Source organism: Adiantum capillus-veneris, chromosome 21, assembly GCF_014529385.1.
Source record: "Adiantum capillus-veneris isolate H3 chromosome 21, ASM1452938v2, whole genome shotgun sequence".
NCBI lineage: Eukaryota > Viridiplantae > Streptophyta > Polypodiopsida > Polypodiales > Pteridaceae > Adiantum > Adiantum capillus-veneris.
The window spans coordinates 59,017,734-59,045,511 of NC_140951.1; the positions used below are offsets into that span (position 1 = coordinate 59,017,734).

The 27,778-nt window shown below is 43.2% G+C and overlaps 2 protein-coding genes across 3 annotated transcripts in view; one reads left to right on the plus strand and one right to left on the minus strand.

Annotated features, from left to right (window-relative positions):
• The window catches only part of LOC147431012 (putative E3 ubiquitin-protein ligase ARI7), a 61,154-nt gene extending 39,928 nt beyond the window's left edge, over positions 1-21,226 (plus strand). Inside the window, exons 3-16 of one of the 2 annotated variants that reach the window (XM_086493529.1) lie at positions 14,408-14,513; positions 14,677-14,767; positions 14,878-15,050; positions 15,142-15,246; positions 15,383-15,471; positions 15,616-15,723; positions 15,795-15,885; positions 16,038-16,127; positions 16,238-16,285; positions 16,589-16,660; positions 19,843-19,942; positions 20,053-20,179; positions 20,490-20,647; positions 20,756-21,226. In XM_086493529.1, coding sequence (XP_086349655.1) covers positions 14,408-14,513; positions 14,677-14,767; positions 14,878-15,050; positions 15,142-15,246; positions 15,383-15,471; positions 15,616-15,723; positions 15,795-15,885; positions 16,038-16,127; positions 16,238-16,285; positions 16,589-16,660; positions 19,843-19,942; positions 20,053-20,179; positions 20,490-20,647; positions 20,756-20,886 — 1,489 coding nt within the window. In that variant the 3' untranslated portion in view covers positions 20,887-21,226. Of the gene's footprint in view, positions 1-14,407; positions 14,514-14,676; positions 14,768-14,877; positions 15,051-15,141; positions 15,247-15,382; positions 15,472-15,615; positions 15,724-15,794; positions 15,886-16,037; positions 16,128-16,237; positions 16,286-16,588; positions 16,661-19,842; positions 19,943-20,052; positions 20,180-20,489 lie in introns of both variants that reach the window. The other variant, XM_086493528.1, reaches the window with a different exon arrangement.
• Positions 21,227-25,832: 4,606 nt separating this feature from the next.
• Positions 25,833-27,361, minus strand: LOC147431014 (uncharacterized). Its single transcript, XM_086494493.1, has 3 exons — positions 26,536-27,361; positions 26,221-26,432; positions 25,833-26,086 (listed from the first exon to the last, which is right to left on the minus strand). Exons 1-3 carry the CDS (start codon positions 26,544-26,546, stop codon positions 25,899-25,901), a joined length of 411 nt encoding a protein of 136 aa, XP_086350619.1. The 5' UTR covers positions 26,547-27,361; the 3' UTR covers positions 25,833-25,898.
• Between the last annotated feature and the right edge of the window lie 417 nt (positions 27,362-27,778).

Sequence of the window (27,778 nt, forward strand, 5' to 3'; positions counted from 1 at the left end):
AGGAGGGACTCTACAGCAGGCTGAGGAGGCCCGAGCTCGCAAACACCAACGTCCCCATGGAGGCAGGGCACCTCGCCTACATCAGAGCGAGATCCAGGAGCACTACTATAGATCTCTGGAGGAGAGATACCTCCGGGCTTTTGCAGATCCAACAGCCATCTTACGAGGACTGTTCACACCCTACCCGCCCATGCATCCTGTACTACTCCTTGATTATGGTACTGGATGGAGCTAGAGATAGGATAGCATTTCATCTTATGATTGTACATTCTACCCCAGCATATAGGATTGCATCTTTTCCTCAGTTTTGGAACTCCATCCACACTCTTTTATCACCTTCCTCCCCGAGTCATCATACACGATAGTCACCTTTACTTTTGTACCTTTTATCCTTTACGAATACATAGAGGACACCCACCTCATGTACTTTGATTTGTCTCATAGGCCGACTTCGGCCTTTCATAGACGTTAAAAAATATTTCTTTCTTTCTCTCTCTCTCTCTCTCTCTCTCATAAAGTTCAGTGACTTTGAAGTTTTTGTTCTGCTATTGATTTCTCGCTTGGAGTGTCCAATCCGATTACATCTAAGCTTCTGAATCATGCTAGACTGTAGCAGAATATGTCCACGTAGCGCAAGTGACATCCCCCCCCCCCCCCCCCCCCCCCCCCCTGTTAAAGGTGAGGCACAACTGCCGAACTTCTATTTGTACTTCTGATGCTGAATGCTTCTGATGCATGTGAATGCATCAACTGATGGAAATTCCTTCAAACGGGTGGGTACTACGGATGTAGATCGGTTGTGATGTAAACATCGACCAATTGAGTTACCAGGTAGTCTACTATTGTTGGAGAATACCAGCTTTCCTGTTGAGTCTCCCTTGCGAGCAAGTACAACCACTTGAATAGTCATGTCGTGAAAACATTGCGGGTGAAGTTGAAAGGTAAGGGTGCTCGGAGGTAATTCCAACGTTTTCTTGTCAACGGAAGTGAATGCACGCTTCATGTGAATGCAAATGTAGAAGAGGTTAGGGATCCTATCTCCACTCCTTCCATACCTGCATACAAGGGTAGTAGATCTTGGTACTCAAGATCTTGGTTTTCGTGTATCCGATGTCGATCTTCCTTCAAAGAAGTGGCAATGAAGATGGGAGCTAATAAGTCCATGATCGAGACTCGAAGATTCTTTCAGGAAAAATAACTGGCAGAGGCTCTTGGGTTCTTGGGTTCTTGGGTTCTTGAGGTTCTTGGTTCTTCCTTTGAGTTCACGAAGACGAAGCACGCATAGAGCTTTGACACCAATGTCAGGTGCAACGAAAGTGTTTTAAGGATTTAGCTCGGATCTAGTACTCCGCACAAACACAAGGGGCACTTTACTTCACTTGAAAGAACTGAAAGAAAGAGAGACACATGAGAGAGAGAAAAGAGACGACATTGAATGTCGGGTCCCAAACCCTCAAGGGCCCCCTTGCTCTGTTGCTAGAGCAAGTACTTTCTTTATTCTTGCACAATGCTGATACATTGGGTAAATGCAGAGATGCTGATGCTACTGATGCTGGGTATTGGGTACTGATGCTATTGAAACTGGATAGTGCTGGGTCTATGTCGACGACGACGAGGTACCGATGGGTCTATGGATCCTTATGGTACTAGGTGCAGGGATACTGTGTCGATGACGGTGATGACGACGACGACGACGACAATGTTGACGATGACGACGGGTATACGGCTGAATGTCGAACTGCTAGCCAGGTCGATGGTAAGGGGTCTGCAACGACGATGAGGCTAGGGGCTGAAATTTGCAATGCTCCAAAACTGAAAACGCTGGCTGTCCAAACTGAGAACGCTGGTCATGCTCTGCTGAAAATGTTGGTCATCTATGTGAGAAAACGTTGGGCTGTTGGTCATGCGGCACGGTCTGGTGCCCTGCCAAGTTCCCGGGTTCTCTGCTTCTACAAGCGTCAAGGTTGCCTTCCTTTATAGATGCCAGAAGGCCGGGTTGAGCAGGTTCAAGGCAGCCCCATGATTTCATTAAATGACTAAAAGTCGCTTATTAATTAAGTGTCCAAAATAAGAGGTGGTTCACGTGGTAAAAATGCATGTATGTTGAATATCGTTCTATGCGAGAGAGGGTATGCAATCTATTGACTGGCCTGGACATGCTTTCACAAGGAGGTATATTTTTCCTGTTGCCTTCCTTAACTATGTACTACATATTTTTATTTATTTTATTTTTTACTTGTTTTCCGCGGAACCCTTGAAAAGGTGCAAGGGTGGACATTGCATGGCCAGTGTGAAACGGCTACGGCCGAACAAGTTTCTCACATCAAGAGTCTAGGTCGATCGGTCGGTCTGGTTGGGCCAGTTATTAGCACTGAATTTTGATGAGTATGGATGCCTGTGTGCGCCATAAGGAATTTGGGCCACTATGAAGCTGTAGAAGACACATGCACTTGTTGCAAGTGAGTCCAATCTACTACGTTTAGAAATCACATTGCTTGCTTCTCCTTGACTTTGACTTGGAATCTCCGCGTCTTTCCCTTCTTCGTTGTTGACCAAAGCCAAACGGTTGGCTCTCCATTCTGCAAGGCTATTCTTACATCAGCCGGGACAGTTTCACATAATGACATATCCTTGCCAGGCACATGACCAAGATGGTCCTTCACGTGAGTAACACTCTCGCTTTTCTCCAAACCACAAAAGTTACATTTCCACCTCTTTGAACCACCTCCTTTGTACCCGACAGTTTTGGTAACATACCTCCAGTAAGGGTCTGACATTGTATGCGTGGGAGTGGGAAAGTCGACAAGATTGCGTGTGTTGAAGGCTGGAAGTGGTTAGGGAGCCCACCTCCAATACTCAAGAGAGGCTCCAAAGCCAAGGAGAAAGAGAGCACTGCCTGTTTGCAAGTATCAAAGAGCGCAGACTACAGCGCATAGAGAATACAGAGCGCTGCGCGTAAAAGGGGGCCCTCTAAAGCTAACCGCCGAATGCAAAAGGGGTAGAATTGGTTTGCTGGACCATTAAAAATCTGCCCTCGACCTTTTTTTGGGGAAAAAAAATTTGCTGCCAAGAAACTCCGTTTCTTCCGGTCCTAAACGGCCAAGAAACTTTGTTTCGTTTCTTGGGCCAAGAAATGGCGTTTCGTGTCACTATGGATGAGAACATCGTAGGTTCTCTTCAGTTTTGAGCTGTACCTTGAGGCTTTTGCATTATTAGCAGTGTCTATTTGAAAAGTTCCCAATGAATCAACAAATTGAATCTGTTGCGGTGCAAATTGCCCCATTTTACTCCTTTGTCATATATTGCCTAGATTGAACAAGGTCACTAATATCTTTTTGAGATTTTAGAGATAGTGACAGGTTGAGAGGATTTTGTGGAATGAATTTATGAAAATATGTACATTGAATTGGAAATTTCCTAGATTGAATTGTGAGAGTATGTGTCGGAAAGACGAAATGTCTGCAACATTTTGTCTAATGAATGGTTTGAACTTAGTGTATCTAGACATGTGTTAGAGATCAACGATATCTGGATGTGATGGCTAAGTGAATATGATTCTAGGGTATCAAGATTTCTATCTGGATGAGATGACTCGATACTAATGTTAGTGCATCGAGAGTTCCGAAAGGATGAGATGACTACACAAAGATCTAGGTGCATTAAGAGTTATGAACTAGATGAGATGGCTAGATTGATGATTGAAACTCGGTGTTCAGTTGAACTAATTGTGTGATTTGTGAAATGCAATGTGCTTACTGCCTTGTGGGGATGGCCATGGGCACGGTTTGCTTGACGTACGAAGAGAAAAGGATATGAATCTGATAGTAATGAGATTTAGTAGATTAAGATTCCATGAAAAAGTCCGCACAGTCTGGATGTGATTGCTAAATATTTTACAATGACCATGATTTGTATTTGTCACGTGCACGTGGCTCTATGTGCCACATGGACATGCTTCATCAACTTCTAGAGCCAATTTTCCAGTTTTGGAACCCTCTCGCATAAATGGTATGTACATGCGTTTGGACAGATGTTAGTACACTACGGTGGGCATTTGGCATGATGTCCATGTAGTTCTAGGCTAGAGGAATCCAATGAGCCATTCCCCGCGTTGATCAGTTTCCCGAGTGGACAGATGTGCGACAATTTCACCCAAAACTTATCTCTTGTAAAAAACTTATAAATTAAATCATTTAATGATTTAATTTGTAGGATTGGTGGACAGTTTGTCCTATCTCAATCAAAAAGAGTTTATCACCCAAAATTCAGTCCTATAAACGGAGCACTCACCTTAGCTTTTTATCTGAGATTGGTCTAGCACTAGCACAAGAGGGCAATCAGCCTGGCGTTTTGCAACAGATCACCTAGCGTTTTTAGCCAGGAGCAGCAGCATTTTTGCCTTGCCTCACCATATCAGCCCTAGCGCTGCCCTTTCCAGCAGATCAGCCCTAGCGTTTTTAGAGTTCAGCCTTCTCCCTTGTCGGAAAGTGGCTCGGATCTGCTCTCGGAAGCTTCCCGTTGCGGTCCGGTACTTTGGCAGCAGATCAAGCCTCCCCTCGGCAATTCCCGCGTCGGCATCAGGTGCTCCCATTGCTCTCCATCATTGTCATCATCGATATCTACGTTTTCATCCCTTCATTCCTCTCACATCGGGACAACAATTCAGCCCTAGATCTACCCCTTGGTGGCCATCTTAAAATGAGAGTCCGTGTCAAAGAAATGACTTCTGATGTTGATAGAACTCTGGAAAAGCATTGAATCTTCGAAAATCTTCAATCTTTGAGTTATCGGAAACCTTTGTCTTGAACCTTTGCTTCTTGCAAAACCTTTTTGCTTTGACTGCTAAATGTCATTGCATTATTTAAAGACTTTTTAGAAGAATCTGGCTTAATCAGGTTGACTGCAACAAGAGATTGATCTTCAAAATCCTTCATGCGATGTAAGACTTTTGGTTCAAAATCTTCCAGTAACTGCGAAATATTTGAGGAAGAGGAATTTTTCTCAAGGTACTCTTCAGATGGGGTAACTTCAACTTTACGAATCATTGGAGAGCATTTTGGCTTGAGACTGTAATCATCTTCCAATAATGACTCCCAAAATTCTTCAGAATCATCTTCAGGAACTATCACTTCATGACTTGCAATTGGCATATCATCATCCAACAAAGAATCAAAGAAAGCATAGTCGTCTTCAGACTCAGAATCTGCAACTATCTCCTTATCTTTGTCTCGTAACGAAGTATCACTTGGAAAAACTTCTTGCTTGAAATCATCTTTGTCTTCATCAATTTAATTCAAGAGAAGTTAATGAATCCAAAAATTCATCAATAATAATATCTACATCTGCAACGGAAATCATATTCTCTTCATAATCCACTGTATCATGTTGTTTGACTAGTACACGTGAGGCTTGAATCACTCGTTCCGCATGAGAAAGCCCGTGTAAAATCTATTCACGTCCATCTTTGAACAAATTCATAGTATGTCCTTGAAAGCTAATTGCTGGATCATATTGGAGTAACCAATGCTGACCAAGAATCATGTCGTAGTAAGATAGAGGCATGACTTCAAAATCCAGTTGATCTGCATAATTTTGAATCTCGAACTGCAACTGTCGAACTGTCTTATCACAAGTCAAAATTGATCCATCTACGAATTCCACATCATATAAGTGAGATGTCTTCTGAGTTGGCAAACTAAGCTGTTGAACTATCTGAGTGTTGACGAAATTATTCGAGCATCCGTTGTCCATCGAAATATTGATGGAGCGACCATTGATAGTTCCAAGAAGGCTCAAAACTTGCTTTGAGAGAGGCTCCAAAACTGAAAAATTGCATTGAGCATGCTTCATAAGAATAGTCGTATCCTCTGAGACACGAATTGTATTGACCACAGATTTTGCTTTATCCTTAGCAGAATTTGGTTGTTTAGAATTCGATGATGTTTCCGCGTTGGAATTTCTTTTCGAATTAGACGGATTTGGTTTCTTTGGACATTGATACCATCTATGGTCACCATCGCAAATTATACATAATCCTTCATTCTTTGAAGTCGAAGATCCATTTGACGAAGAGCCTTGCTGAGTATTGGAATGCCGATCTTGAGAAAAATCACGTCCTTTACCATAATCAAGTGGAGGAACATTTGAAGAAGATCTGCTTTGAAATTGTCGATTTTGAGAATAGAATCTTGAAGTTGAACAAGGTTGCGTTGCTTGCTGTCTGAACTGAGACCATAGTCACATGGGGATGGGGACGGGTCTCGGGGATGTGGTGGGTCCCAGGGACATAGTCGTGGCAAAAGAGGGGACGGGGGACGCGCTTTAAAAAACACTAGTTCTTTGCAAATTTAATATTGAGACAACAGTGAACACTAAGAGCACAAGATTGCAAAGAAAAAGTGGGTTTTGCACTCATATTACATAATACCAAAATATAACAAAGGGCATGCGGTGTGCGCGACACGGTACACCATTGGTGTGGTGATCAAGCATCAATCATCCTCGCCAAAGGCCAAAACATAATGATGTACAAGTGAAGAGTGGATAAGTAGAGTTTAGCATAAATGGGAGTCAAAAAGGGAAGGACTCGAGTCAAGAGTCAAGACTCAAGACTCAAGGCTCAAGAGGTCTAGACTCTAGACTCTACATGTTGGCCCATGGTGCCAACTGAATTTCAACTGGCTCTGCATAGTCCATTTGCTCTAAAAAATCATCCTCAAGTTGTGTTGTCTCAATCTGCCCCTCTGCATCTATCTGTTTCTTTGGGATAGGATCATCCTCTGCAAGTGCCCACTCTGCAAAATCATCACTTTGGTCTGACTTGGAAAGCATCTTCAAATTTGATGAGACATATATGAGATCATTGGTTCTCTGCACATCGGACTTGGGAGCAATCACCTCATTCCACCATGTCCATGTGAAGTCGCGGAGGAAAGGGGTTGAGAAGCGGCGGCAAGGCCGGTGGAAGGAGAAGGAGGAGGGCTTAGAGAAGCTTCGGATCCATCTTGAGATGCCATTGATGATAGATATTAGAGAAAGCTTGAAGAGAAGGAAAGAGGGGTAGGCTTTAAGGCTCAAGCCTTCGACTTGGAGAGGAGAGAGAGAGAGAGAGAGAGAGAGAGAGAGAGAGAGAGAGAGAGGAGAAAGAGACTCGAGAGTCAAGAGACTCAAGGGCGTAGGAGGGCAACTTCAAACTTGGCTCTTGACACTTGCAAGGCTTGGGCAATGGGAACTTCAAGGAAGTGGCCTTGAGGCTTGGGTATGAGCCTTGAGGCTTGGGTGCTCTTAAGTAGAAAGTGCTCCCCCCAAAAATGGGCGTTTGAATTTTGAAAGGCCCCCAAAATTTGAATTTCAAAAATCCCGCCCCTGTAGCTCGCCCCTTGCTCGCGTCCCATCTGGCGGTGTCATCGGGGACGTGAGTCTCGAGAGCCTGTCCCCTGTTAGGAATGTCTCCCCGTCCCAAAAAGCCGTGCTCGTCTCCGTCCCATCGTCCCCCCGTCTCGTCCCCGCACAAATAGGCCGTGTCCCCCTGTCCCCTGTTTCCATGAGTGAGACTGATGTTGCTGACTTTGGCTAAAGCTTTGTCTACGATCGCGCTGTGAAAAGCGAGCGCTATTTGAAGATCTGTCACCAGGGAGAAAATTTTGTGTAGGGCGTCGATTATCGCCAAGACGCTCCACATAGGCAATTGCAGTATCCAAGGTGGTAGGGTTGTATTTGTGCACATCGTCCTTTAGGTTGGGTTCGAGTCCATCGATAAAGCTGTGAAGTTTATCAGACGGACTAAGGGTCTCTATCTCCAGAGTTAGCCTTTGGAACTCTGTGATGTATGCGGCCAAGGAACCTGTCTGGCTCAGTCGGCAAAGAGAGGACCGGGCATGAAAATCCGCATTGCCAGGTTCGAACGCCTTGCGAATAGCACGTCGGAATTTATCCCAAGAAGGTGTGTGTTTACCATCAGCAACCCGTCGTTGCTACTAAAGAAATGTGGTATCCTTGAGTAGAGAACTAGTAAGTGCAACTTTTTTACTCTCGACCAAGTCCGTGTTGGACAACTAGACCTCCATTTTGAATAGCCATTGGTCGAGCATGCGCTTGTCTCGGCGACCAGTGTATGGTTCCGGCAGTTTAACATCAAGAAGCTTCTTCTATGCAGCATTAAAATTTTTGTAAAGTAATTGAAGTTCGCGATTGTTTATCTCTTCAGTTGGATTTGGCTCGTTTGGTTCGTCCACTGAAGCTTCGGAAGGTGTTGAAGATGCTACATTAGTAGTCCGAGAAACAGCAGGAAGTGTTTTGCGTTTGCATCTCATCCAAGTGAGTGTGAAGTGATGCGAGGCTTGTGGAAAGTGTGACCATCTGCTCCTTGATAAGAGTAAGGGCATCGTCAGATTGACCACCTCCATCCTGAGAATTCGGCATGGTTACGCCTCAAAGGGAACTCTCGAACAGGTGTAAGTTCTGGGACCGGTACAACTTCTAGGACGAGAGCACCTGTGGGAACTGGAGTGCCCTCCGAGACTGGTTATGGCTCCGGCGAATTGGAAATGACGATGACTTCTTGTTCCAGCAGGATTTCGTCAAGAATCTCGTCTATGTACGAGAGAAAGTGAATTGGAACATAGAGGTGTCATCGGCCATGATGGTGAAAAGTTCCGCGCGCGCAGAGTGCACCCAAAGCTAGGGCAGGAGAGTGGGAGAGAGTATATCGCTGGCTGTGAATGATCTTTGTACACGTTCTCTGGAAACGATCGCTGGCTCTTCTTTTTTTTAAATTTTAGTGAAGAGGTATGTTCACATAGGATTAAAAAAATTGTGTCTTGGGTGGCCACTTAATTCAAGTGCATGGCCGGGGAATTTTTGATAAAAAACCTTGCGCTGAATTTGACTGGCTGCCAGCGTAAACTGCCCAGCGCAAAAAAATAAAGGCCAGCGCGTAGAAATAAGTCCAGCCAGCGAACGAAAATTGGCTGCCGCTTGGGTGGATTTGGTGCCCCTTGGTGATGTGTCACTTGGCAGATGGGACACTTGAGAGAGGCTACGGTGCAAATTGACTCCAGCGAAAAGGTGCAATTCAGCCAGCTTTTCAGGATTTCCACCAAAGGGTGCTCACACGAAGGGGTACTCAGATGAACAGGTACACCTTGGAGCTTGAAAAGGCACATCTCTTCGCACAGACCCATGCAACATCACGAGCATGACCGGTACGCTTACGCACAGCCATGCTGTTGTCTCGTCTTATGTAGTATGTATAATACTAGAACATAAGTAAATTTGGGTTACCTCATGCTGAGATGTGTGTGTATCACCACCTTTCTTCTGCTTCCATGCAACTTCGGGAAGGGGGGAGAAGGTAGCGTCGAGGGTGAGAGGCTCACAACCTTTGGGTCCCGGGAAAAAAAATTGTTTTGATACCATTGTAAGGATTCTAGGTACTAATCCTTAATTAAGTACTTAAATTCATGATTAAGACTTAAGAAACTTGAACTGAACTCAAAAACAAGACTTAGAAGACTCGGTGTTGATTGATTGAATGTGTGATACAAGGGCTCCTTATATAGGAGACGAAGAGACATAAATGAAAAGACATGTCTCATGGTGAAGAGACGCGACTTTAGATGTAAAGATACATCCTTTCGGCAAAGAGCTGCAACCATTGGACGAAGAGTCGCAACACTAGAGCAAAGGGTGGCTTTTGGCGAAGAGGCAGGTTTGCTGGACCATTAAAAATCTGCCCTCGACCTTTTTTTGGGGAAAAAAAATTTGCTGCCAAGAAACTCCGTTTCTTCCGGTCCTAAACGGCCAAGAAACTTTGTTTCGTTTCTTGGGCCAAGAAATGGCGTTTCGTGTCACTATGGATGAGAACATCATAGGTTCTCTTCAGTTTTGAGCTGTACCTTGAGGCTTTTGCATTATTAGCAGTGTCTATTTGAAAAGTTCCCAATGAATCAACAAATTGAATCTGTTGCGGTGCAAATTGCCCCATTTTACTCCTTTGTCATATATTGCCTAGATTGAACAAGGTCACTAATATCTTTTTGAGATTTTAGAGATAGTGACAGGTTGAGAGGATTTTGTGGAATGAATTTATGAAAATATGTACATTGAATTGGAAATTTCCTAGATTGAATTGTGAGAGTATGTGTCGGAAAGACGAAATGTCTGCAACATTTTGTCTAATGAATGGTTTGAACTTAGTGTATCTAGACATGTGTTAGAGATCAACGATATCTGGATGTGATGGCTAAGTGAATATGATTCTAGGGTATCAAGATTTCTATCTGGATGAGATGACTCGATACTAATGTTAGTGCATCGAGAGTTCCGAAAGGATGAGATGACTACACAAAGATCTAGGTGCATTAAGAGTTATGAACTAGATGAGATGGCTAGATTGATGATTGAAACTCAGTGTTCAGTTGAACTAATTGTGTGATTTGTGAAATGCAATGTGCTTACTGCCTTGTGGGGATGGCCATGGGCACGGTTTGCTTGACGTACGAAGAGAAAAGGATATGAATCTGATAGTAATGAGATTTAGTAGATTAAGATTCCATGAAAAAGTCCGCACAGTCTGGATGTGATTGCTAAATATTTTACAATGACCATGATTTGTATTTGTCACGTGCACGTGGCTCTATGTGCCACATGGACATGCTTCATCAACTTCTAGAGCCAATTTTCCAGTTTTGGAACCCTCTCGCATAAATGGTATGTACATGCGTTTGGACAGATGTTAGTACACTACGGTGGGCATTTGGCATGATGTCCATGTAGTTCTAGGCTAGAGGAATCCAATGAGCCATTCCCCGCGTTGATCAGTTTCCCGAGTGGACAGATGTGCGACAATTTCACCCAAAACTTATCTCTTGTAAAAAACTTATAAATTAAATCATTTAATGATTTAATTTGTAGGATTGGTGGACAGTTTGTCCTATCTCAATCAAAAAGAGTTTATCACCCAAAATTCAGTCCTATAAACGGAGCACTCACCTTAGCTTTTTATCTGAGATTGGTCTAGCACTAGCACAAGAGGGCAATCAGCCTGGCGTTTTGCAACAGATCACCTAGCGTTTTTAGCCAGGAGCAGCAGCATTTTTGCCTTGCCTCACCATATCAGCCCTAGCGCTGCCCTTTCCAGCAGATCAGCCCTAGCGTTTTTAGAGTTCAGCCTTCTCCCTTGTCGGAAAGTGGCTCGGATCTGCTCTCGGAAGCTGACATAATGACGTGGCAGATGGTACGGATTTTCGCAATTTGCGTTGATTGCAAGCAAGACAATTTTGCGTGAGATTTTGAGAGCAGTTGCTTTTGGGAGGTAGAGCTGATGCTTTGGGGCTTTGTTTCTGGCAACCCTTGTACTATTTATAAGTGTTCTTAGGGTCAGTCTCTGGAGAGTATCTGGACACCAAGTGTCACAAGTTGGTGATGTGGCACTCCCAATCGGAAGGACTCGCCGATAGAAGAAGGGGTTAGAGTTTAAAAACTCTAAACGAGAAGAACTAAACTGAAAGGTGTGGTCGAGGGGCTTGAGGCGTCAGGATTGAAAAACCTAACCCCTACCAACTTGAAGAGCACTGAGTGAGGGGCCTAAACCCTAAAAACTCCAAAGCAAAGATTTTTGTAAATTTTGCTGACATGCTGACGTCGTAGGCTGTACGGATTTCCCCATTTTGGGCTGGCTGATGTAGGACAGTTTTTGCGCAAGCTTTTGGCAACAAATTCTTTTGGGTGCAAGAGATTTTGAAACTAATGCTTTTGGGCATCCCTTGTACTGTTTATAAGGAGAGCATTTGGACACAAGGTCTCGGAAAAGAGGACCCTCGGGAGGTGTACCTATGCGAAGCAATAATAAAGAAATACGGAAAGGGACGCCATTTTTTGGGGCAAGTGGATTTGGAGATGAAACTTTGCCGTTCCGTGTCTTGATAATCGAAGAATATGAAGAAGAAGTTATCACGACTTGGCATCATCTAAGAATGAATAAGGAAGATACTTTGGATGACTTTTGCCAAAGGTTTTGGGATACCTATTTGTCAATGTCCTCGTTTTGGAGGATCACTTTGAAGGTACAGATTCAGCGGTTCTGCTGTGGATTGCGAAAAGAGATTCAACAGTATCGTTTGCAAAAAGAGTCTGACTCCATTCAGAGACTTAAGGGACATGCCAAGCAAGGTTTTGGTATGCATGCTAACTCATTGACCTATCCCACGAGCAAGCCAATGTCCACCTCAACAGGACAAGAGTCTTCCAAGGAAAAGAAAGAACCAAGGGAACCGGATTATAGTTCATCAAAGAGTTCCTAAGAAGGAAGGGAATCGGCTTGATAGTTCATCAGAGAGTTTCGACGATGCAGATTGTGGTGCGAGTGGACAGGGGAGGCTAGTAGGGCTACCAACACGTCACATGGCACATGAAAAGAACAGAAAGGTAAGCTAGGTCCATTGGATATTTCGGTCGAGTGCAATATCTTCATTGCTTCCTTCATTGGTATTTTATACTATGTGTTTAAATGGGGTTAATGTTATTGCGGTAATATTTTTCCAATAGTGGAGAAAGGGACAGTGGGCTTTAGTTTAATGATTGGTTTCTACTTTGTAGTCATATATTGATGATTATAAAACAGAATTGATCGTGCAATATTCTGTTCTACACCAATATGTAAGGACAGTTAGGTTGAGGGTGGAAAACTGTTTAAGCAAAAACTAATGATGCTTGTGGCTATTTTAATTGCTCTTAAAAGTGTCACAAAAGTCCGGAAGCGTAAACTGACTTTTAATTGTACTTCAAATACTCAAGAGAATAGAGAGAGAGAGAGAGAGAGAGAGAGAGAGAGAGAGAGAGAGACACTTCATTGGGGATTAGAAGATGGGCTGGTCCCCCCCGATAAAGAGATTATCTTTATACTAAGGGAGAATCTTTACAAGCACAAGAACGGGGTAAAAGCCAGTCCTCTATTCTTTCTTTTCTGCTTCTAACTGAGAGAGTGAGAAAACTACTCTCTGAGTATTGAGAGGATTTTCCCTCTGTTGTGAGATTTTGGGAAGCTCTTGGAAGCGAGAGTCTCCCTTCCACAAAACTCAACGGAAGCTCTCGAAAAATGAGTGTCTACCTTCTGCTAACTGTGTCCCTCTACGCATAATCATTCCTGCAATAAAAACAAGGGAGAAACACACAAAATGCACTTGAAAATGTTACCTGAGCACGTTCTAATGCCAAAATAGAGACCTTTTTTGCGATGGTAGTGTAGGTAGAGAAGAACTAGATTTTATGAGTACTTTGCTGAAATTCACCCTAAAAGAGATGATTAGAGGCTGAAAACAAGAAATTTAAAACCACCATACTCTACGGAGAGAGTGCTTGCTGCAACTTCTCGCGACAAATCTTCACCAAAAGCTGTCTATGGCTATGAGAACCCTTGTTCTAGACAATGGGAGCACGAGGCCACTACATATGTCGCAAGGGGTTGCTCTCAAGCTTTCATAGAGGGCTCCAATGCGTAGAGCACACTCACAATAGGGGGGTAGGAGCATTGCCAACACTGAAAAGAGGGGGAGAGGCTGCTCTTTTATAGACTCCAGCAAGAAGGGGGCGCTAGAAGAAGAGAGAGGGTGAGAGTGAGAGTGAGAGAGTCACTTTGCATTGGTAAGTGTGCCAAGTGGCACACTTAATACCTTTAAAACCCTTCAACTTTCACATTTAAAAGTCCCTAGGCTATAAATAAAATGTGCAAATTAACTCACAACTGCACACATAGATGCAACTAATGAAATGTTAGCTGCTCCCTAGCACAATGTCGTACCGGCACTGCTCTGGCATTACCTGTTCGCACTTGTTTGGCCATTGGTTCGGCACAAACAATTTAAAATATTTTAACCGACTTATCCTAAGGCCTTAAAAATAATGCAAGCCTTAAGATTACTATCCTAAGAACCCCATCTCATTCCTGTGCTTGCACTGACGCGCGTAATTTTCTGAGCTTGAAATCTGAGGCTACTATCTACCCCTTCATTGAAGACCCAATTTCCTAATCTCTAGGGCTTCAAAGTATTTTCTGCTAGGGTCTGCTTGAGGTGCTCTGGCCCAAATTTGGGTGCACGAGAGGCCCTAGAACTGCTAGTTCTATTTTGATGTGCACACAACTAATTAGATAATTATTTTCTCTTAAATAAATTAATTATTTACAAAGTCTGACATTGTTACATAAAGCTTTTTCCGTGTAGTTTGAGTTGTAGTTTTGGCTGCTTTATATGCTCACATGAGGTGTGGTTTGGTTAAGTTGAAGTTCAAGCCTGAAAAGGCTAGCGGGCTCAAATTTTTTATATGAGCTTTTCTTTGAATTGTGGAGAGTTTCTCGGTTTCAGAGAACATGGATATGTGGGTTTTGTTCTTGACTTGAATTGTTGTACAGGAGTATCAGCAAAGTAAATGATGAATGGTTTGCGGATGAAGATGCCGTACGGGATAAGGTTGGCTTGCTTAAGCCGCTAGTTGAACCAGCAAGCGATACTAAAGACGTGAGTGCTCATTCATCATAGACAGTGGTTCTACTGGTTGCTGTAGGAAGCATTCTCAGTTTAGTGATTTAGATGTCTTTGGGTATTGGGACGGGAAAGGTTAAGGGTTCTTGGAATGCTGTCTCAAGAAGCTGCTAATTATGGAAGTCGTAATGTGATTCAGGTTACTTGTGGCATCTGTTTTGAGTCTTACCCTCCTGCTAGTATGAAGGCTACAACTTGTGGACATAATTTCTGTAGCTCATGTTGGGCAGGTTAACAACAAATACCCTTGACCACAGAATTTGAATTTGGTTTGTAAAACATCTACAATTTTCTGTGTGCTTGTTTGAGCATGGGCCTTTTCTTTTTTTTTACACTGTAGGCTACATTCATACTGCAATCAATGATGGTCCTGGATGCCTCACTTTAAGGTGCCCAGATCCAAGCTGTAATGCAGCTGTGGGTGAGGATATGGTTCTTTCTTTGGTATCAGATGATGACAGGACAAAGTATACTCGCTATGTTTTGAGGTCCTATGTAGAGGACAACCGCAAGGTTTGCTTGTTTTCTTCAAGGGTTGCAAATTGTCACTTCAATTAACATACTCTACCTGTACACACTGTGATTGGGACTTGTGCCATTACAGACGAAATGGTGTCCTGCTCCCAATTGTGAATTTGCTGTAGAGTTTATCCTTGGAAGTGGACCTTTCGATATAGTTTGCAAGTGCAGTTATAGCTTTTGCTGGAATGTAAGTATCTAGGGTGCAATTTCAACTGTCCTTCTATAAATATTGCTCCAGAAAATTTCTGATAATTTTGCTGCAAGACTGCTTGCATTGAGTTGCTCACAGTTGCTCAAAATTTGGCTCTTTTGCATCTGTCCAGTGTCTGGAGGAGGCCCACAGACCTGTGGATTGTGATACTGTTGCTAAGTGGATCTTGAAGAACTGTGCAGAGTCAGAGAATATGAATTGGTACAGCTATCAAATTACTTGGAAATTGACTGCTGTTGATATGTTGTGCACCAAGCTTTTGTATTGAATGATTCTGGAGCGTAGTCTAATTCCTGAATAACCTTTGGATTTGAGTTAATATTCCTTGCTTTTGTTGCAAACCAGGATTCTGGCAAATTCAAAGCCTTGTCCCAAATGCAAGCGACCCATAGAAAAGAACCAAGGCTGCATGCACATTACATGTACACCACCATGTAAATTTGAGTTTTGCTGGTGAGTCAAATTTATGTGTTTATATGGTTATCACGTTTTTGTATTGCAATGCATTAAATTCTTCCATGCAGGTTATGTCTTGGTGCATGGTCTGAACATGGTGAAAGAACTGGGGGATTTTATGCATGCAATCGGTATGAGACGGCCAAGCAGGAAGGAGTGGTATGCTATTTTATTTGTATCTATCATTTATGTTTCACGCATGTTGAGAGGTTTCCAAAGTGAATTTAGGGCATGTAAAATAAGATACCGAATCATTTTCAGATGAGACTTCCCGGGGATTAAGTTTGCCTTCTGATTTTATATTTGTGTAGTATGATGAAGCTGAGAGGAGGAGGGAAATGGCGAAGAACTCTCTAGAGCGGTATACACATTATTACGAGCGATGGGCTACCAATGAATCAGTTAAGATATTGTTTTCTGACTATTTGAGAGCATATTTGGTCCTCCTTGGGCCTTTCGGCTCATTCATGCCAAAGAATCAGTTGTAATTGGATTTTCTTTTTGGGATCAGTCAAGGGGAAAGGCAGTTGCAGACTTGCATCAAATGCAGGCAGTTCAGGTATGTGGTAATCTATAATTGCTTTATCTATGAGCACTATAGAGTCCTTTATTAGTGGGAATGACTTGTAAGTTTTGTAGTGAAAGAAGTTGTCTGAGAAATGACAACTCGCACATACACGTCACGGCCAATGAGTGGTAGCCCAGTTACTTTGTTTCAATGTTTGTCTCATATAGCCATTGTTCAATTCTAGACTAGATATCTTGGTCTTGCTTGACTTCTTATAACTCCATTTTGTTACATGAGCTGCTTGTTGTTCTGTGGAATGATGGTGTGCTGATCGAGAAAGGCTCTTGATTGCAGATTGAGAAGCTGAGTGATAAGCAGTGCCAGCCTGTCTCTCAACTCAAGTTTATAACTGAAGCCTGGCTCCAGGTAATCATTTCATTACATTAACCTTCTTGTAAACATGTTGGGAGCTGTTTGGGATTCCCCAAGGCACACATTTATAGGCCCTTGGTCTCTTGCTTTTAGAGGAGAGACTAAATCTCTAAAAGCTCAGAAAATCAATTGTTTTAAAATATGGTGCTCCAAAGGGTCAATGTCACGTGCACGTGGCTTTGTGTGCCACATGGACATGCTTATGCTTCATCGACTTCCAGAGCTAGTTTTCCACTTCTTCCTTGTTAGGAGTGTCTAGAATTCTAGGAGGATTAGTACTGGCAATTTTGGAACCCTCTTGCATAAATGGTTTGCACATGCGTTCTCACAGATGTTATTACACTAAGGTGGGCATTTGGCATGACGCGCATATAGTTTCAGGTTAGAGGAATCCAACGAGCCATTCTCCGCGTCGATCGGATTCTCAGCGGGGCAGATATGCGATAGTTTCACCCAAAAACTGAGCTCTCGTCAAACTTATTAATAAATCTATTTATTGATTTATTTTTAAGAATTTGACAGAGGTTTCGCCCTACGTAGCCCTTACGTGAATTATAAGCCCCAAAAGTTGCCTATAAACTTTAAAGGGAGCATTAACCCCATCGATTTGCAAGAGATGAGGAGCGCTAGCAAGAGGAGCAATCAGCCCAGCGTTTTGCTCAGATCAGCCAGCGTTTTCAGCAGCGAGCAATCAGCCCCAAGGTTTTTGCCTAGAGACGCCAGATCCACCTAATGCTTGCACATTTTCAGCAGATCAGCTAGCGTTCTCAGATTTCTGTCACAAATTGCTGACGTGTCAAGCCACTGAAGAATGGAGCCAACCTATAGATCCCGGCTGAGAAGCCTAAACTCTAAGTGAAGAAGCAGAAGTAGCAAAAGAAGTTTATCGACTAACAAAGTCTTGCCGAGTGGCCTATTTTTAAAGAAGAGTTCCCACCAAATGGGACCCCGTCCGATGGGGCCCTAGTGACATAAATACTCTAAAAATATAGCAAGCCCACACACACACACGTGCGTGCGCGTAGAGAGCTGATGACGTGGCAGACGAGTACGGATTTCCGCAATTTGTGTTGGCTGTGCTAACGTGGCACTTGTACGAATTTCTACAAAACGCGTTGGCAGCTTTTGGACGCTAGTGCTTTTGGGGCCAGATGATTATGAGTTTGAAGCTTTTTTCATGTAAATTGCTTTTCATAGGCCAAGGGTCTTTAAATATGTGGAGAGGGCTCAGTCTCTAGCACTCTTCAGGGTGAAGGTGTAGGGCGCGAGTACCGGCATTGTACTGAGTTGAAGCAATATAAAGAAATACCGAAAGGGGCGCCAAGGTTTGGGGCCATTGCTCTCTCGGGGTGGAACTCGGTCACTCCCCGTCTCGTGTGTCATCTATCTCTTTCAATTCAGTTGTTATTTGAAGTGCTTAAAGTTGTTCAGTCTGCTCTTTTCCGTTGGCACGTCGTGACAATTTCAGCCCAGTTCCATCGATGGCAACGGCTTGGATCTGCATTTGCTCGCCCCCCGTTGCGGTCCGGTACTTCGGCAACCCATCAACCCTCGCCGGCATTGAGTGCTCCCATTGCTGTCCATCATCGGTATCATCGAGATCTGTGTCTTTAGCTCTCCATTCCTCTCACATCGGGAGTGCAATTCAACCCTAGATCTACCCCTTGGTGGCCAGCCGAATCCCACATCGAGAAGGATCCAAAGGTGCATTAAATCAGCCCTGGATGTGCCTGGTCTTGAGGAGTTACCGCGACGACATTCCCCATTTGCGTGAGTAGATTCCGCACTTGAGGTATTACATGTGTGGACATTCCATTTACGGAATCAAAAGCAAATACCACATCGGCAACGGTGTGGGGGGCGCTTGAGAGGGTTGGTTGGGATCCCATCGGATGTCTCTCTCTCCCTCTTGAATAATTGGTCTTGAGTTCAACTCCTTGTCGGCTAGATCTTTAAGGTCTCTTGGGATAGTTTCCTACGACGTTAAAACTCTCTTCTTCTCGGGTGTGTGTGTGGGTATGTGTGTGCTAATAAAAAGAGGAAAATGGTATAACCTTTCTATCACCCAAGTGTGGTAGATTGGTTATGCCTTTTCTCTCTTGAATAACAGGTCTTGAGTTCAACTCCTCGTCGGCTAGATCTTTAAGGTCTCTTGGGATAGTTTCCTACGACGTTAAAGCTCTCTTCTTCTTCTTCTTCTTCTTCTTCTTCTCTCTCTCTCTCTCTCTCTCTCTCTCTCTCTCTCTCTCTCTCTCTCTCTCTCTTCAGGGAAAAGTAAAAGGAACCACCATTAAAGCTAAAAGGAATCACCAAGGCAAGGAAAAGAAATAAAGGATTTGTGGAAGTGTAAAACCTAGATCTTGACCATTTCAATTCCGCTGCACTTGATAGTGAAGAAGTGAACATTTTAATAAATATTTGCCCAAAAGTGCCACGTTAGCTTTTTTGTACAGATCCGTGATCCCACCGCAAACATGGACACAGATTCAACTGTAAATTTCAGGCCTCTGCTTAGGGGTCTTGGTCCAGCTCATCGGCTTCGTTCTTTAATCGGCTCTTTCTCCTCTCTTCAAGTCCAGTACGGGTCATGCCACCTCACCAAGTTGTGACACTCTCATCAGGAAGGGCTTGAACATGGGGAAAAATATTGGTGGGCAATCCTTGCCCACTGCCAATCCATTTCAATTTAAGCTTTCAGAAACCAATTAGCTTATAGAGGACCTCCTTTAAATGCGTTGGTCTTCTAGGCCTCATATGGTGGTCCATGTGATTGCCTTTTTTCCTAATTTTTGATTATAACATGTTGAAACTTTATCATATACTTACAATTGAAGGCCATAGAAGAAGTAAGGAGCCTGAAGGTCCTGCGATTTCTAGTATTTGTAAGCACAACATGCCAAGGAAGTGCTCAAAACGCTCAAAGCTTGGCATCTTTGGCTGACCTAGTTTATGTTGGGTCAATACTGAAATTTGCAAAAGCTAGATGCTCACACAGCTGTATGTGGGTCAATTGCGTGCGATGTGGGGGTTGTTTATGCAAGTCCATGATCAATTTAAGTAGACCTCATGTAATTTTACTAGTTTTCAAAAGATGCTATGTGTCCCTTATTGCACTAGATGAACTATTCAATCATACCTTGCTACTGTGTTACAGACCCTTGTTATTTGTATCACAGATTATAGAGTGCCGACGAGTTTTGAAATGGACCTATGCCTATGGTTACTATCTCCCAGAAAATGAAGTTGGAAAGAGGCAATTTTTTGAGTATGTACAAGGTACTGTTTACTATTGTGGCTGTGTCTCAGATACTTTGTCCCCTCTTAAGTCATTAGGCAATATCAGTTTGGAATCTCTTCAAGCCTCTGTTTTACTCTTAACGATTCAGGTGAGGCTGAGGCTGGGTTAGAAAGGCTACATCAGTGTGCGGAGAAAGATCTGCAAACATTCCTCGAAGGAGATACTCCAAATCCTTGCTTCAATGATTTTCGTACAAAACTGGCGGGCCTTACCAGGTTCTCTCCAAGTTTTGATCTGTGGTATGAATTGTTGTGGTTTTAAATATGCTTGTGCGTGCTCTCTGTGTAAGATGATTTGCCATGGCTTTGTTGTAAAGAAGGCTATGGTATTCAGAGCCTTAGAGAGTTGCATGAATGGGGACCATGCGGTAGGTTTTATGTTCTTTTCACAGGTGTAATCTGAGATTTCAAATATGGATTGCACCATCTGTGGTTCTTAATCTCAGATTAGATTGCTTCCAGCAATTTTGTCACCATCAATCATATGCCTTTCTCCTTGCTAATCAGTGTATTTTTGCATGTCCAGTGTAACCAAAACTTATTTTGAGAACCTAGTCCGTGCCCTTGAAAACGGCCTCTCAGACGTGAACTCCAAAGTTTCAGCCAAGGTGGGCTGCTGCTCGAAGCCATCAGGCAACTCAAAAGGCAGAGCAGGAAGAAGCAAAGCGGGGACATCGAAATCAGGTTCAAGCAAATTAGGAGATGACAGTAATCACTGATATGTTGGTAGCGGCTTACCTGTGAAATGTGAAAGGAGAATCATGCATTTCGTCTTCAATTGCATGATAATAGTGAGCATCGGTAATACGACCAAAGCGGTACCAAGCAATTATCCTGCTGTGGACATCGCCCTTATTCGATCGGCTTGCCTATCATGCTTGGCCAATTTGAAAGTTAATGGTTCTGTCTGTGGTTCCTCTTAAGTGAAGGGTTTTCATAAATCTTTGTTCTTTTTTACTGCCATCTTACTTGTCTTGGTCAGTGGGAAAAGCTTGACAGAAGGCAACTGTGTTCAGCCCAACCATCCTTGATGAGCGGCTGTCCTGGATGTAATTTTCAAAATATTTGCTGAAGATTAGGTCCAGAAGTTTGGGCCTGCAGCATAGTGTATAGTTTGTTCCCATTGTAATATAAAGACACACAATTTTTACCTAGTGCACGCATTATTGGGACTATCAAAATTCAAATCAAACTGATTGTTCATCTATACTGATGATTTATGTGCAATTTACTTCGATAATTTAATGTCGTTTGCAGTGTTCAGTTGAGCCGGCTTAGAGAAACACAGAACAAGCCTTGTTGAAGAAGGGTTATAGGCGTATGTTTGAATATTTTATTACTTTCTGTAGTTCCTCAACCCACCTTTTCATCTGAAGCATTTTGTTTTGCGATTTGTTGATAGCCTCAGATGACTTTAGTTTTCTTTCTTTATTTTAGAATGCCAAGGTGAGCCTTCACCTTAAATGCTGCTGTCATAAGGCTTGTTTTTAGAGAAATTCTACAGAGACAAAAGTGATGGAAGGAAAAAGTAAGGCCAATCTCGGTGAGATTGATTGTGGACTATACAATGTGTGTGATTATTTGTCGAGGATTCAGCATGCTTGTCTGGGATTGGACGATTTCCAGTGGCTTGCAAATTTGATTTTCATTCTTTTCATATAATAAAAGTATTTTTACCTTAAGCTGTAATATAATGGGCACCATCTTCAATTATTATGTGATGTATTGAGAGGGCATTGCTTTTCTGTAATATCTCCACGATGATTGCTAACAAATTAATTGATATGTATGGTTTCAGTTTTAGCTACTTTGTTTTTTGTGTTGTAGCTAGGGGCCTAGCCCTTAATGTTTTACCCAAGGCTCCCTTGTTTGTGTGTCATGCTTAGACCTCTCATCGTTTCATCTCATGTATTAATTTTTCTGTTCTACACAATTCATATTCGTGAAAAGGATGTAAAAAATTTACAGACTGGGATTTGAGAATGAAGTTCATATATGCGAGATTCTATACATCTCAAAGTTGCACATCAAGAAATGTTGAGCATTACTACCAGAATGGTTTAAGTTTTTTTGCCTCATACTTGCCTGCTAAAGTTGGGGGTCGGGGAACAGCCAATCTGGGCCCCCCAACTACCTGTTGTTCATTGCCATAATCGAGCGCTACACTTGGTAGATGGCTGGCATATCAGTTGTGGGAATTGAGCATCAAGCATGTCCAATCATTGGCTGGCACATCAGCACCGGGAATCACACCAGCATCCCACACAGAACTTTGAAAAAAGAGAGGCTACCTGATTTCCAGACACCACATCAGCATCGGGAATGCATGGGGCTGCCATGTCAGTACATGGAATGATGGGTGCCTGGCACCCCCCCCCCCCCCCCCCCCCCCCCCCCCCCCCCCCTTTCTTTACAAAAAAAACATTTGATGGCAGGAAACAGTCCTTCAGGGACCATTCCTCCATAAAATTTGCTCCCAGCATGGCTCCGGCTTCCACCAGTCACCGTGTGGTTGCACATATTACAGGGAATGGCAGCGATTCCCCCAAGGAAAACCAAGCATGTATTGGAGTAGTAATTTTGACTGGGTTGTTTATGCGAGGACTTGTAGAGGCCCTTTTGTGGGTTAAGGTAATCATGGTTGGTTAATTGAAACAACACCTGAATTAACCTTGCAATGTTGAAAGGACTTACGGACTAAAGTGATTTACATGCAAAATTTCTCTCTAGGATCCTCTGGCATAATTGGCAGCTCCAATCTTGTTTGATCATGTTTTTTCCTAGAACATTTTTGTATCCACAGCTCCAACATTGTCATCATGCTCCAACCTGCTTTTTTGTCTCCATATTTCTTTTGTTCCCAAGTTATTCCATCTTCCCTTGGTCATTTTGTCAATGTCACAACTTGCTTTCAAATGAAATGGGGAGATATCTGTTTCCCTATGTTTAACCAACTAGCATATTTTGTTCCTTTTCCCTCTACTAAAGCTTCCACCAAATTGATGCCTTAAGTTGTTCTTGCTAATGAATTTAAGGGGAGCTATCAGTTAATGTATCCATGGCTTGCCTTTTGTTATTTGCTTGAAGTCATTGTAGTAGCTTGTCACCATGCTAGTGCCATTTTCTTCTATTCTTCTTTGGTCACAATATCTCTCTGATAGTTTCAAGACATGAGGAATGACCTCTACTCTAGCATTATCCCAGTACTATGTGAGAGTTGAAAAGAAGAGAGATTGTGGGGTAGATGGGAGAAGCGGGAATTTACAAGAACGAGCTTGGTTAAAATTCCACCCTACTATTGAAGAGAGAGAGAGAGAAAGAGAGAGAGAGAAGTGCTTGAGGTGGTTTGAATTTGTCAAGTGCTTAGGTGAGAAACTATGTAAACACTTGGAAGATTGGTGAGAAACTATGTAAACACTTGGAATATTTTAGAGCCGGGTCGCACTCATGGGTAGTGGGGGTAGTGGGAAGAGTGGCTTCACCATATTTGGTATCTCCTATAATTGAGGCAAGGAACTTGAACGCAGATGATAGCCCTACTGGCACTTTGAGAAAGGAGGGGGCTAAGCTATGTTTTTGGCTGACAATGACCCACCGTGACTATCGCCATGTTCGACCAATGAGGCAACGAACTCCAGCTCCACTTTTGAACAGGTTTCTCGAGATCTTTATGAAGAGTTTGTGGGTTGCGACAAGAGTTTTGGTACTTTGCTGTTAACCCTGCTGGTGTTGGGGCGACTATGCTCTTAAACCACCTAAAGGTGGTTGAAAAATGGAGATGCCAATTTGGGTCATCCAATTTGGATGGCTTAAATGGGCATCTTTATTTTTGTATAGGCGTGTAGCGGGCAAAAGTATCTATACCACCACGCTTGGAAGCCCGGTAAGGGACTACATGAGTGAAACTTGCAAAAGCGGCAAAAGCAAGCGCTTGTCATGGCACCACACCAGGCGAGAAACCATTGGCGGTAGGGGTGTCAGCGTCGATGCGACGCGGACGCGTAGGTGTGCGCGCATGTGCAAGCACTAGCTATGGAGGGAGTGTGTGGGGGGGATGGGGAAGAAGGAGATGATAGAGAGAAGTAGGTTAGTGGAGCAAAAAGTGAGGGAGATTGAGTTGTGTCCTGGCCCCCAATGCCCAATTCCTACCCGATCTATAATTTTTAGAAAGCGTAGGCATGGAGGTATGGCAATGTAATTACGGTTCTGATCACTTAAGATTGCATCCGGGCCCTTGTGCACTTAAAGAAATGTCTTGAGCCTGCTATTTAATTCAAGACATGACATCCGTCGTGTTTGCATCTTCTCTACTATGATTTCCTCCATGTCAGCTTTGAGTTCTGTGGGTGCATCATGCATGGGTATGAACTCTGATAGGCCTAGTTATTTGAGCCATTCCTTGTTTAAGGCATGGTCACGCGAGGCTTAGTTTTTCGTAACCTGAGCAAACAAATTTTGACATGAGGGAGTTTTTCACAGGCGTCGACCGGCTTTGTACGCTAACTATGCCTAAAAAGGCATAGTCACAGAACTATTCCCGTCCACTGCAGGTCAAGGCTAGCCTTCTCTCTCCTGCCTGCGCAACGTTTTTCCTCTCTCTACCTGTTGCAAGCGGTGAACGCTCTTGAGCCCCGTGTCGGAAACGATCGAGACTTAGTTGTAACTAAGCCTTGCATGACCATGCCCTTATTGGTGAGGTAAAAGCAAAGTGGTTAAGAGCGAGGAACATGATGAGTCATGTTGTAACAGAAGGTGGTGGCTATCATGATGGTGAGGCTTTTGGAGAGTACCTTTTGTTGGCAAAGTGCCATGCACATATCTTTGTGGGCTTCTTGAAGGGCAACATCTTGGTGCGCAACGGCACAAGACCTCGTTAGCACATTATCGGTAAAGATGATCTGTGATGATCTCAAAGCGTTGGCAGTTTGCAGTGTTGCTAGTAGATCATCTTCCACTCCTTCCCCTTAAATTTCCCTCAAGTAAATCTCCGACTTCAAGCTGAGATAGGCAATCTCCCACAGCATACAACATGTCAGACGCGTGCTCCACTGAGAAATTGAATTCTGTTAGAATTATCATCCATCTTGAAATATTTTCGTGCGAGGTTTTCTTGGCTACCAGAAAAAGTAGTGTCGAATGGTCTACATGAAAAACAAATTTGGCCCCAAGTAGATAAAGCCAAAACTTGTGGACAGAATGTATCATGCCCAAATCTTCTCTTTCTTTGACAAAATAGCTCTGCAACTTGCATAATAGACTATTTTGGTATTCTGCCCTACATGAGTATCTAGTCGATTGCTACATCAGATGCATCCACAAAAACATGAAAATATTATATCCCATTGAAGCAGCTGCACAATGAGTACCTTGGACAAGAATCGCTTTAGTATGCAAAAGGCTTTGTCATCCCACTCAACTTGTTTCTTTTGTAGTTGGGCGTTTAGAGGAGCTGCAACAATGTCTATTAAATACCGTAAATTACGGTCAAACCATTTCACTTGGCTTAGATACCTAAGCAGCTCCTTATTGGTTTTTGGTGTCCCAACTAGCTATATGGTTGCAAACTTGTCGGTGTCTACAACAATGCTTTGGCTGAAATAATGTGCTCGAGCAGTATCTAGAGTAGGTCCATATCTCTATGCCCAACCCACTCTACTAGTCTACACAACTAGATTAAGATATCACGTGGTGAAAATTCATGTTTTTGCTCTACAATATGTGGCTAACCTCTCTCTCTCTCTCTCTCTCTCTCTCTCTCTCACACACACACACACACACACACACACACACACATATGCACAACACAACACAACACAACACAACACAAATAAACAAAGGCAAGAGTTTCATGTAGATGATGGCAGGCAAGTTAAACTCATCTCCTTCATACAGCTCCACATGACATGACATTATTTTGTTTGTGAATATAACATGATCAATCGCTCTTGATAATGAGCTGCTGCAAGCTCTCATTTTCCAGAGCCTCTTCATCCAGCTCGACCCTGACCCCATATTCCATCAAATTGAAGCAGATGGGCACCAACAAACATGGCCGAGACAGCGCAACGTACTCTTCGATTGTGGGGAGACTACCGGTGCTGCGGTAATGCATCTGAAGGGCCACTGCGTTCAGATAGTCTCTCATGTTGTCACTGAGCGCGCTTGTAATCGTTGTGACATGTCTTTGCACATATTCCTTCATATCTCTCTGAGCAGCTTTACAGACCTAATGGTGCGAGGATGGTCTTCATTCATACCTCCATGGGAGAATTGCAAACTGGTAGGGCGCAGATCAGGACGATCTTCATCAACGGAGCCATGGCACCATGCAAGGATGCGCTTTTGCCGCCGGCTCATGAGTTCTGAACCACTACTCAGGGATTCTGCCCCAAGGAGTGCAGGGTCGCATTCGGCCTTGATAGCTTCATACCGTGGATGCAACACGGTTTCAAATGAGCAAGCGGTGTCCCTAGATTTCTCACAAGAAGCAAAGACAAATTACAGAAACTGAAGCATGTATTCATAAGAAGTTTTGGACAAATTCTCACAATAATTCCCACATTGTGACTTACCTGAACATCATGAGCTACCACGGGGCCGGTGGTCCCCTGCCCCCCATCGTACCTAGATAGGTATGTGGTGCCTCTCAAGCAGAAGCTCATGATGTTATGCATTGCACAAAAAACACCGAAAAAGACTCCGTTTTCATACATGAGAAAATCTTCTTGTGATTGGATCATTGGTGATACCCATTTCAAGCACATGTGACCGGGCCGGCGGTCCCTTGCCTCCAATCGTACTTAAATAGGTATGCGGTGCCTCCCTCACAGAAGCTCATGATGTTATGCATTGCACGAAAAAACACTAAAAAAGACTCGTTTTCCTACATGAGAAAATTTCTAAATCTTCTTGTGATTGGAGATACCCATTTCAAGCACATGTAATGACACAGTACTGCAGTTAAAGAAGGCCAATGAAAATCCCCAATGTAGGTCCCTCTCAAGCACGAGTTTGTTTTTTATGATCTTGAATACTATGAGAAAAACACAGAAGCATGATCATAATCTCCTTTTCCACATCAGAAAATGCCGAAAACTTCTAACTAAAGATTTCAACAACTTCGGAGGAAGGAAGCGCTTGTACACAAGCATAACGATAAACATGGCAAATCACTAGACTTCATACTCCCATCTGGAGAAGGGAACTATTTTTCTCACTGTTTCTTGCTTATATAAATCATGACCAGCTAGCTGTGTCTAGGAGGTCGTGTACGTGTTACCGGCCCGCACCTAGGTAGGTATGCTGTTCCTCGCTCGGAGTGGCTCATGATGAGGTCGTCGGAAATCAGCAATGTAGGAATGCATTTGGGAATGTGTACTCAAAATCTTCTCTTGTGTATGCAGCCACACATGCAATTGCATATTCATATTACACAATATATATATATATATATATATATCTGGGTGCATGCAGTTGCAACACAAAATATAGGTGGCTGCAAACAAGTGCACAAACATACACAATATACCTTTCCCATGCATTATGTGCCGACATATTATTGTGTACTTGGTTCAACTTTGGATTTCAACGCCGTGCCGACCTAATATTCTGTACTTGGCTCAATGCCCAAATGGATCTCAAGGCCATGCTAATTAGACTCAGACTTTTCTCCTTAGACTTTGTGATCCATGGAGTGGCTTGCCCATGCATTATGATGTTATTCTGTGTTTGGGAAAAACCATTTTCCCAAGCATACAAAAATCCCTTTCCCCCTTCACATAGGAGGAATTTTATTTTTGCATTATTTTTTGCCTA

Bases quoted from the DNA above. Each gene is read 5' to 3' on its own strand.
- LOC147431014 (XM_086494493.1), bottom strand. The intron at 26,087-26,220 runs GTATGAATGAAG...ATCTGAACGCAG, and splicing joins TTTGCAATTCTCCCATGGAG to TGGCCCTTCAGATGCATTAC.